The following is a 12,071-nucleotide window of genomic DNA, read 5'->3' as shown; positions in this document are numbered from 1 at the left end:
TTAAATCCCTCCAGGGGAATTTTATTTTTCATTAAGCGCTCCTTTCAGTTGGACCTACCTTGAAAGGGCAACCATATCAGACCACCTCTTCTGCCTCTTCAGTGCAGGGAAGAGGAGCTATTCTTTGAGCTTCCCTGGATGTCAGTGCGCCTCACTGCATCTGTGAGGGTGAGAGGTCCTACTCTCTGAAGGAAGTTCATTTTGGTCATGATTAATATTTAATGCCCCCAGATGAATGTCAGGACTTCCATGGACCAGTGGATGGAGATTTCTACGATTTGGTTAAGTCTATTCTTTGCCTCAAAAATTTGAAGGAGCATCCGCATTACTGCAAACAAAGCCATAATCTCACCATTTCGAGTTCCATTCTATCATCAGCAGTGAACAAGACACAAAGGCACACACCAACCCAGATACAGCACTCTGCATCTTGCCTATCCATAACCACGGCTTCAGACTCAGAGGAGCGGACTCTTGTCCAACCTGCTAGTTTCAGCGAATCTCTTTAGTTTAAGGTAATGGCTTGAAGGAGCCAACATAACCACATTATCTGCAAAAAGGCTAAGATGGGATTTTAAGTGTATTACCCAGACACAACTGTGCCTAGAGATCTTTTCCTGGAGTTCTACAAAAACCAATATGGAAGTCCATTACACACTGCCATCAGGGTTGCTTGTGTGCCAAGAATGAGGCCAAAGCTCTTGTTTTGGATGTAAACTAGTCTGGATAGCTCTTAGAAGCCACCAACATACTTCACAAGCACCTTTTTCACAAAATACATTAATGGCCAGAATCATAGGCTCCTTCCAAACCTACAAAACACATACACAATGGCTGAAGAAATATACTATATATTTTTCCATAAATAATTCCCAAAGGTAGAAATCTGGATCATTGTTTAACGGCCAGGATAAAAATCACATTGCTCCTCCAGGATTTGAGGTCTGACCGTCAGTCACAGCCTGAGACTGAAACTGTTAAGTTTCCTCTATAATTTGAAAACATTATCTGGTTCCCCTTTGTTGTTATTGTTAATATAAAAATATATGTTTACTTGCTTATTTTTGAATCTTATGAAAAGTGTTTTTATATAGCTTTTTCCTCAGGATGAACATTGTGTCACCCCTAAAGATAAATGTTAACCTTTTGAAATCTGCTTTGTGCAGCTCAGTGATACTGTGTTTCACAGAGGATGTTGGATAATACTTTATATTGACTGACAAACTGATGACTGCCCAGCAACAAGCAAACTCATTAAACAGTGGATATTAGGATCAACAGGATAACTGCAGAGTCTTGTGTGAATCAATAGCTATAGAGGTCATGATGGTGTAAGATTGTGGTTTTAAAGATGTGTGCGTGTGTATGTGTGAATATCATCCAAAAAGGCATTTCCTAACTCATCAATATCTTCTCACCTCTCTGTTTTCCACCTAGATGGTTTATAAGTCCTGGCTGTGTTCTCAGTACTTCCAGACCACCCAGATACACTGCACCAATCGAATCCCCTGTGGCCAGTACTGCCTGGAGGTTCAACAGCGCTGCCCCTTTGTCCTCCCTGACAATGATGATCTCATTCATGGAGGCAGCCCAAGTTTTGTATGTACAGGTAAAATTCAGTAATCTCTTCCCTTATTTCATTGTCCCCTAAGACTTGCATTTTCTAAATTTAACTGGAACATACATCTACAGTCTTTACTCATGTCTTGGTCCTGCTTTTTTATGGAACACAGTCTGCTACACTACTAGCCCAATGTTAGCTGAAATTAAAAGACTTATCAAAAAACAAGTCTTGAACAGTTTCACTAAATTGTGTGTAGTTACATTTTATGAAAGAAAAATATTTTTTTTTAGCCTATGCACTATCCTTTGTGAAAACAGTGAAATTAACATCCGATGGAACATGTGACGATACAATCTCACAGAAAGCAGCTAAACCTGCACTGTCAATATTACTGTAAGTTACATTGTTAGGAGAGAAAAGCTTAGATCCGAAGAAAAAAAGTCAAAGAATCAATCAACTACGAAGTTATCTGATAAAACTGTTTTTGCTGGACATCAGAAAATTGAAGTACTTGTGAAAAAAAACAATCGCGCAAAACAAGGTTGTGTTTTATCAGGAACTTTGCCCATAGATTCTGAGTATTACAGTACCAACAACAGGTAATTAACCAAAGGGCCCTGTCACACCTTGCCATTTTAGACAGCATATGCTCGACGTCCAAGAATCTCCTAAAATGCTGGCACACCCTGAACTTTCTATGTATTTTTTTAAGTTTGGGAATATACATAGTGTACTTATAACGATTTCACAGCGTAGGTCCAAAGATCGCCTAAGTTATGCATAAAGCACGGTAGTGTAATGTCCATAAAATGATGCACAACTATAATTTTTTAGGGCATTACAAGGCATCAGTGAAAGCTGCTCCCCTCAGGCGCATCGGGAGCATCAGGAGCAGCAGCGATATATAAAATGAAAATAAAATAAAATGTCTTTGATCGCAGTATTAACCTGACTGCTCTTTTACGCCCTCAAAAAAAAAAAAAAAAAGAATAAAGAAAAAGAGACAAGGTTTGCAGTCGCAGCTGATTCAGCATCGTGTCTGCTAGGAAGTTTGTAGGCGATTGGCGTGAACGAAGGGAGGATCCATCACACTCACCTTCACGCTCATCCTATGATGGGGTTGAAGTCTGGAGGAGTACAGACGGTTTCCTCCTGTGAACCCCCTTTTATACCAAAATGCTGCCAATACGCCATTATGTTGGAGATAAGTTCTTTATAAGTTATGCATAAGTTTTGCACAAGTTACTCATAGGTTTTGGATAAGCTAGACACCCCGACTTATGAGTATCTTACACTTAAAGTATGTCAACGATCAGATAACTTACCTATAACTTATGCCCCACGCATATGCGGGAAATTTTGAGAATGCTCAAAATTACTGTATGTATTTCACGTATTTCAGCGTGCTCATAACTTATACAGAACGTACCCATAACTTATCCAACGCATGCTAGTGTTGGATAAGCCAGATCTTTCGTACATCAGGCATACGCTGTCTAAATCAGCAAGGTGTGACAGGGGCTAAAAAAAATTGTAAAGAATTCCGGCATCCAGACTCTGAGCAGATTCACTGGTGTTAGAATTAAACACCCCTGCTTTAAGAAATGAACGATTGACAAGAATTGCCAGTTTTATCATTACACCACCAGTTAATGGGTAGTTGTCCCTAAAAATCCAGGAGCTTATGAATCACAGCCAACACACATAAACCCACCAAAGCTTGCTTTACTATCAATACTAAGACTTTACATTGAATTAAATTCATTTTACCTATTGCATTTGGGCCTAACTCTGACATTTACCCTAACCATTACCAGTATATTCCTAACCCTAATCTTACCCCAAAGTGAAGTCACAGATTACCTCTAAATTTACTCCTTGTCTTAGAAACCTGAGGGTCCACCAAGTCCTCCAATAACCAGCCTTTTGTCCCCATAAGGTCCTCAGGAAGTCAGTGAACGTATCAAAAACAGTATTGAATAGGTTACACAGACAGCTCACATGCCTTGCTCTAAGGGCCAATATAAGTTCAGGACTACCTAGCAACATTAGTGGGACACCCATTCCTTGATAAAGTTTGCAGTTACAGGATGTCATTCTATGGCTAATGCTTACAATATCCGATACAATGAAAACAATCAACTTTGTGTTCTCTAAAGCATTAAAGTACATAAAAAAACAGTGATGCAGGTAAAAAAAAAAAAAAAAAGAAATGCATAAAAAAACGTATTAGTTTGGATTTATCACCTTAATTTCTATATGTACTTAACTTTTATCCAGATAACATGAATATGTTACATTTTATATGCTGCATATCATGTTGAAAACAAAATTCATATAAAAAAATAAATAATACCTGCTGTGTTGATCCAAGGGATCGAGAATATGGAATCTGCAACAGAAAGTGCAGTGAATGGAAGCAGGGTTTCTTGTGTAGTAACAATGGAGAAAAATTAATAAGAAAAGATTTCCATTTTAAACATCTCATACACAGAAATCCATTCTAAATGCAGTCCATACTACTGTATATCTATGGTCATGTAAATGTATGACCCTCTTTTAAACTGTATTGGCATTGTAAGCTCGTAATTCATAGTATATGCTTCCCCCTGGTGGTCAACTAGAACAGCATATTTTAAGGTTAAGTTTTTTTGATCTATTTCTTTATCCTAATTTTGCTAAAAGACATTATTTTAAGTATATATGTAGATGATTCTGGGATTTTGAGCTGGTGTGTATACTTTATGTTCTGTATAGACTTTAGAAAATGCACACAATTCTTTTTTTGAAAAAAATAAAAAATTATATATATATATATATATATATATATATATATATATATATATATATATATATATATATATGTATGTATGTAGAAAATATATATTTTATTTGTATCTGTCCCAAAACAGAACATGTGTAGTTTATTAATTAGTTCTGGTTTAACATGCTTCCCTTTTACAAGCAAAAATTAAAAATCTTGGCATTAGTTGCTACATGAGGATGGATTTAAAAAACACAACAGAAAGCATCTTAAGGGAATCGGCAAGACATTGACATGCAAATTAAAGTATAATCTTTTCCAAGACTGTGTGTATGCCAGATTGTATTGAAATGGAATTATGTACATAAAGGGCATTATATTTCAAAAATCCCTACAGGGAGTGCAAAATTGTGTGGTTAAAAAAAAATGGGTTTGCTACAGGTAATTATCAAAGAATGCGTTGGCAAGGGATAAGATATGCAAAGTGGTAACATTCCACCCTATTTTAATGAGAACCATCCATCCATCCATCCATCCATCCATCCATCCATCCATCCATCCATCCATCCATCCATCCCTTATCGCCATTCATCTTACAAACAGCTACTGGAAACAGAAACTTAGTTCAATCAACCTGCAGGTGACCTGGAGATCAGGATTGTACCACACTATGGTCTTTAACCCGCTGGTCCTCGTGGGAAATGTTGTCTTCCTTCAGGCAAAGCAATACAGCTTTTATCCACTGGAATGAGCCAAAATTGACCAACACTGAAAGTTATTTAGAACAGCTTTAAAGGATTGATGATCTAATACATCGATACAAAATAAAAGTATGTCAAAACACATTGTCATCTTTAAGATACCTAGCTCTGGGGTTAGCTTTTCAGAATATGAATAGATGATCAATTTCTATTCATTTGTTATTAATAAGAACCTTGTTTTTGATCCAAAAGTGGGAGTTTTGATATAGACACAAACAATGATGTTAGATGGGAATATGAAATCACAACCATCATTTATATACTTAAAATAAATAGTAAATTGAACTGAATCAGAATTGTAGTAGGAAAGACTTTGTGATATCTAGAAAGATTATATTGTGATCCATGCAAATCAATACAATACTGTACCATGATAGAACTTTTACACCTGATTTACACCTACACTATACAGTAGTGTTTACCTTTGATAACTCCTGACAACATATATTAGAATAACACATTGCAACCTGAGGTAGGCCCAGAAATTATGCTTAACACAGAGCCCATAAATGAACAGTGAGAAAGAAAACAAAGTCCATCTTACCAACAGGGACTTTGCACAGGAAGATCAGCTTTGTATATGCAAAACAGTGAGATATTTGATTTGTAAAAAAAAACTAAAAAACTAGTTAGAACCCAGAAAACCCTCCCAATGCTAAGCTTCTTTACATTATTCATATTAGGAAAGCATTTTTAGAATAGCCACAACAAACAAACAAAATTTGTCAATATCTTTATTTGCTTTGGTAAAGGTACTGATAGGAAGACCCTGTTGTATGACAATATACTTTTTAAATTCTAATATATTTCCCATACCAACCCTTCATCTTTAAATATCTGCAGGGTTGCTGGAGGACTACCCATCAGGTGTTGACCCAAATGCAGAGTGTTGCGACGTACGGTGGGATACAAAAGTGGACAACCGTTCCAGAGGGACCCTCAAAAGAACTCATCCGCCATGCCAGCATCGTACCTCCCTTAGCTCTTCAGCAGCCTGCAGACTGTGTAACAGCCGGCTTAAACTCTGCCTGCTGGTCCTTGTCCTCCTACACACTGTTGCCAGCCTCACTGCATCACACAATGCAACAGGAATGGGTCTCCCCACCTTCACGCCTCTGGAGGAGAGTCCCGCCAATGAGGAGTGATCAAGCAGCCGAGTGGATGTGAGGTTGGAAAGGTGGGGAGGAATTTCCTCACCATGGCAACCAGCTTGAAAAATACAGTGATGGTGGGTGCGTACGGCTGGAGCTGTGTGCCTGTAGACATACTGCAACACTTTATGACAAACAAAAACATATGGGAATGCTTTGAAATGAGTTACGCTTCAATCAATCAAAACAAAGAAGTGATGTAATAAACAGACTCCCATACACTAAGGGATTCAAGTGATCCCTTAGATAGGAAAAGGGACAATGCCACAACCTTTGTTCCTTGTGGCTGAGTTTCTCTAACAAAGCTTTTTTACACTGCGTTCTGATTATTGGTTTCTGTTGCTATGGCTGACTATAGAATAACACAATCATCTTATTTTCTTTATTTCTCCTTTACTGGTTCCCTCATTCAGGGACAAATATGTTCCTCTAAGACAGAAAATGGGATAAATACTTAGCAGCAGGTTTGTGTGTGTTTGTGTGTGTGTGACAGAGAGATGGAATGTGTGCATGTTGCTATGCCAAAAAGCTTATTTAAAATGCTGATTTCATGGAGAGCCCTGCAGAATTTCTCTGCACCACTGTGGGAGGTGGACCATATTTCTGTTTGAAGATCATTGGGTTTTATGGGGTTCTGAGTTCCATTTAAAACGATTTGACAGCAGCTCATAGGTATTTTTAATTTGATTTGAGAGATAATCAAAAAATAACAGAATAGTATCGAAATACATTTCGTGATTTAATTAAAGTAAATACTTGGGCTCAGGAAATTTTTTAATATTTTCTAAATTTTTTTCCTTAACCAACCATTTTTTTTCCTATTGCGATTTAATAAAATGCAACAGAATCAAGTTTGATTGGGAAAACCTTACTTAAACTAAGCTATAGTTCTTTTTTCTAAACCTTAATTTGAGAAAGAATAATTTGATTTTACTAGTAGTGAAATCCCAAAACCTTACTATATTCCGTAAAAAAAAAGCTTTAAAAAAAAAAAATAATACAATTGTATTTTTTATTTTCAACATGTAGTAAAGGTGGCAAACAACACTTTGTTAAAAAGAAAATAGATAAACAAAAAAACCACCCAGTCCTCTAAACACTGGAGATCCAGCAACAACTAATTAAAGTAAGATCCGGCTTGGTTAGTCATTCAATCAATCCTAAAACCCAGAACCAGTGTGGGTACGTCTTGATGATTAAATACAACCTTTTTTGTCATTTTAGCCCAGGAACAAGTTTTCTACTGATATATGCATGTCCAGTAAACCGGGAGTTAGAAGCACTATGTGTTATGGAGATAATTTCTTCCATTTTTACTTGGTGTGGGTGGGGGTGTTAACATTTGTGCTTTAAATAGCCTGGCACACAAAATACAGGAAATTAAAACATTTCAGATTTGAACCCCTATATCTTATTTAAAGACAAAAATGACCCAATATAATCTTCACCATATTACAGATGACTCAAACTGTAACTTCTATTAATATTGGCTGAATTCTGCTTTCTGTCATGCTCTGTAGCCTTTTAAATCTCGCATACAAAAAGACAATTTTAGTTTATCTCAGTGCAATTGCATGCAGAGGCTCTTCAAGGTGATGCTACCTTACTCTCAGAACCACATTTAATCCCAAAACATAACCTGTAGCATTCAATATGTTTGCATTTCATTACTTAAAGCATTACAAATTCCATTATGTAAAGGGCTTATTACTACTTAACATAACAAACATTTTCATCCATAGTGAGAACAGTTTCAAGACAGTTTTTTCTTTTCTTACAGAGAAATTCATTGAACTTAAAAGCAAAGGGCCTTTTTTTGTTACTGTAATTGGAATTCAAGCGCAGAAACAAACAGAAAAATTAGCATGTCACTGTTTGTGCACTCAAAGTCAACTGAGTTTACTTATATATTAATCAAGGGTTTTGTGATATAAGAAAGACATGATATGACTTTAAGGGCTGACTTGTTTCCCTAGTTTTGTTTATTTTATTTTTTACTTTGATTTGGATGGTTGCAAGGTATCAGGTATCTGCTAAAAGCAAGGATATGTGGTCGAATACATTTTTACATTCTAGTGTGTTAATTATCAACATGGATGTTCCATACAGAATCTGATGTCGTCAGTTTATAGAACAGTTATATGGAACTTTTAATTCCACCTATCTTGGTGTATTTATTGACTAAATCAACTTTGCATTTGCTGCTCAGACCTTGTGCCATAAAACTCATCACTATACTTGTTTGCACAGAAAGCTCCTCCTGTATCCATTCTGGTTTAAGTTGTCTACATTCAGTGTCAAAAAGGCTGCTATACCGGAGTCCACCACTTGATGGAGAGATATTCATTCTTTCATGTTATCGCTGCTGCTGGAGGTCCATACTTGAGCATTAGAACTGTTAGATACAGCAATCAAATATAGTTTAGTTCTGAGAGAAAATTATTTTCTATTACCCATCAGTGTGTGGGCAGAAGGGTGCTTCAGGTGTTGCTGTGTGTGTACTTCCAAATACTTCTTTTATATTAATTTTTTTTTTTTACTTTTACATTTATACATTATGATTTTTTCATTCTGAGCTGATTACAAAACATCATGGCATGGGCATACTGGATGGTTACACTTTTACAGGTGCTGTCTTCAGACTCCAGAGATCTACAGTATTACTCTGTATTGCACCGCAGCCCTACACCTGCATTAGGCGATCCTATTTGACATTATTGTTTATTGTATTGTTATACAGAACACAAAAATATTCTTCCTTCACTTTCCTCTGCCAAGTCTGAAAAAAAATAGCAAATCTTTCCGAAATTAACTTGAAATGTAACATCTAAATGTTAAGTTGAAAAGTTGATTTAAAACAACATTAACATATCCGTACATCCAGATTGGTAACATAGTGGGTGGAAAAAATGGCTCAACCTGAGCACCATTCATTCAAAAACCTCCATGTTTGGAAATGAGTTTACTTTTAAATTTAATGAGCATGCTTTTATTTCAATATAGTTCAAAACATTGACATAGAAGACATGTTTTCATTGTGCATCTTCACTACGGTTGCATGGGGATGAATGTTGTGTACCAGTTGCCATTTAACCCAACTTATTCAGACATTTACATGGAGGATTCACATGTTTACATGAATTCATTAGATCAATATTTGGTCATGTTTGCAGTGCATACAACAATTATACCTTAATCTTAATGCTTAATTATGTCAAAATAGTTCGGCATTACACAGTGTAGAAAACATTGTAGGCTCATATTGAATCAGTCTTCATCCCTTGAAATGGTCTGTAGCAGCTGTAGGTTAGACTCAGTCAACTTTTGTAACATGTTAACATTTGTGCTTTCTTCCTGCACAAATTGGCCATTAATGCCTGTTGCTCTCATTAAATCATTAGTTTTCTCTGTCTGTTCAAAAGTTATTTTCTCTACCCCTGGATCTATGCAGAAGCTCATTTTTTTGTTGTTGTTGTAAATATGTTCCTTGGTATGCTGATCAATGTATGTTTCTCCTTTTCTTATTTAATGTCACACTGTTTCTTCCCTCTTTTATGTCTTTTATTTGATTTGAATGTCTGAAATCACTGATGTCTCAAGACAGTGTGGCACAGTTAGACCAACAGATTTTGCCCTTAGCATCACAGCCTTTTTGTAAAAGGCTGCAGATGTATGTGTGTATGTGAATGCAAAAGGTTTATTATACTACAAATGAAAAAGGTTTAAAGGAATATAGAAGTACCATTACGATTACTATTATTATTACTATTATACTACTAGTATATTGTAATATTATAGATGCTTTAGTTCAAGTAACTTATTTAATTTTTTTACAAAGAACTTTGAGATGAAATGATTTATAAAAGAGTATCACAGGTAATGTTTTTTGAAGAGTATGAAAACTACAGCTACAATTATTGAAAAATGTGTTCAAATAAAAATAAATACTAATATAATGATTCTGTGTACCTTTGTTGTACTTATGGATTAGGTGCTTTAATAGTAAAAGGAATAGAAGTGTTCATAGTGTTATAAAAAAAAATGAGAATACATTTTTATCGACTCTTATAAAGTAAATAAAAAGACTGAGTTGAAGGGGTTTTTAATCCAGCTCTTTTGTTTCTGAAGTAATGATAAAATTTCAAACTTTCACTATTACCCAGTTTAGGTTATGACTTTAGTCTGATGATTATACATTCACCAAAAAAATGTATTTTGCATTTTCCAGTTTCATAAGACATCTAATAAAGCAACTTTTACATGTTAAACATTTTATGCATTGCTTAAAGTATATTGAAACCAGTCCAATGTCTTTTACTCACTTTGTAATGGTAGAACCAACACTTCATATATTTTAACTTTGTTTTTGTGATAGATTAGCCAAAAAAGTCATTGTGAATGTAAAGGAAAATTATTTGTGATAAAATATTCTGTGAGATGTCAATTTTCAGGAGAAAAGTGATACTAGGAAAATTGGCAGTCAAATCGTTGTTTTTGCAGGTTATAAAAGTATTCTTGTTTGATTATGACTATTATTGATAATTATAATTAGAAATTCTAATGAACATTTTATCCTTTTATAGAATTAATCCTTAATTAATGACCACTAGCTTGTAATGATAATAAATAACAATTTAGTTGATTGATTTACCATTGTAATCAGCTTAAAAGTAAATGTGGATATTTAAACTAGTTAAAGAAAGGGCGTTAACCAACCCCTGAATGTCGATAAATTTAGTTTAAAAATTGCATTCACAAGAAATATCTCTATGTAATCAAGCTGTTAATTCAAAACAGCATCCACTGTAGGTTTAGAGGAATGGGACAAGGGGGAAGTTGGGTCTTCACTGCGATTCTTCGTTCATCCATGGCAGACAGTGTGTTTCTCGGCTTAAGTTCCTGGACACAAAGTCTCAGCTTGATTGACGCTCAAAGGATGCAAGGCAGCAGTACAGTGTCTGCAACAGTGGAAAAAAGCAGGCGGTCTGGTCATATTTCTTAGCCAAATTAATCGGGCATGCCGCAGCTCAGCTGACTTTCAGAAGGGAAGAATGTTTTCATTCCGAATTATCTCAGGACTTCTCTGCTTTGGACAAAGCTGAGGCAGGTTTGTTTCTATCGGTATGGCTTGATCAGGAGATAATCAGGAGACTGATGATGATTATTCCCTGCAAGCTCTAAGATTACCAAGCTACTTTTTCGAAGGAATCATGAGGAAGTGATCGGAGGAGGCTTTGACCAGCAAAGCACAGGACCACAAGGTTCAATGCACAATTTGAAAAATGAGGCACTTAGCTATGGTCATCAAGTTTTAGTTTGATGGAGTCACTCCTTCTGAATGAGCACAATGTGACAGTAGACATCCGTTTGCATTGTTTCATTGACTCATACCCAGCTATCTCTTATACCAAGCTTGCATGCAGCAGTAACGGAGAGGAACAACTCCCTTTTAAGTGGAAGAAACCTCCAGTAGAAGCAAGTTAAGTGTGAGCAGGCCTTCTGCAAGACTGAATGGCAGTTCAATGAAACAGAAGCAGACCCACAAAAAGAACATTAAGCCATATTCTTTAAATAATTTCTGTGATAAATCATCAGCAGAACAATTGAATTAATGCCATTCTGTCTGAATATTCTATCTATAGATGGTATATTGTGATGAAAGTTGTCCCTAGCAGTGTTCCCCGGGGCACTCCACTGGTAATTAACATGAAAAAACGACACTAACAAATAGGATTTAAACCTCTCTGGTGCTGTTCCCTTAATTCCTACAGCACAATGGATCAATTCTTAAGAGTATATAGGGATCATTATCTGAGGCTATGAGAATATCA

The 12,071-nt window shown here is 35.9% G+C and overlaps 1 protein-coding gene across 1 annotated transcript; it reads left to right on the top strand.

Annotated features, from left to right (window-relative positions):
- The first annotated feature begins 1,437 nt into the window (after positions 1–1,437).
- LOC107099860 (transmembrane protein FAM155A-like) lies at positions 1,438–7,020 on the top strand. Its single transcript, XM_015398135.1, has 2 exons — positions 1,438–1,609; positions 5,933–7,020. The coding sequence occupies exons 1-2, from the start codon at positions 1,438–1,440 to the stop codon at positions 6,232–6,234; spliced, it is 474 nt and encodes a 157-aa protein (XP_015253621.1). The 3' UTR covers positions 6,235–7,020.
- Positions 7,021–12,071: the final 5,051 nt, after the last annotated feature.

The sequence above is a fragment of the Cyprinodon variegatus genome, unplaced genomic scaffold (assembly GCF_000732505.1).
Source record: "Cyprinodon variegatus isolate N-32 unplaced genomic scaffold, C_variegatus-1.0 Scaffold913, whole genome shotgun sequence".
Classification (NCBI taxonomy): Eukaryota; Metazoa; Chordata; class Actinopteri; order Cyprinodontiformes; family Cyprinodontidae; genus Cyprinodon; species Cyprinodon variegatus.
The sequence above is the reverse complement of the archived record's forward strand: the minus strand, read 5'-3'. Positions and strand labels throughout refer to the sequence as shown.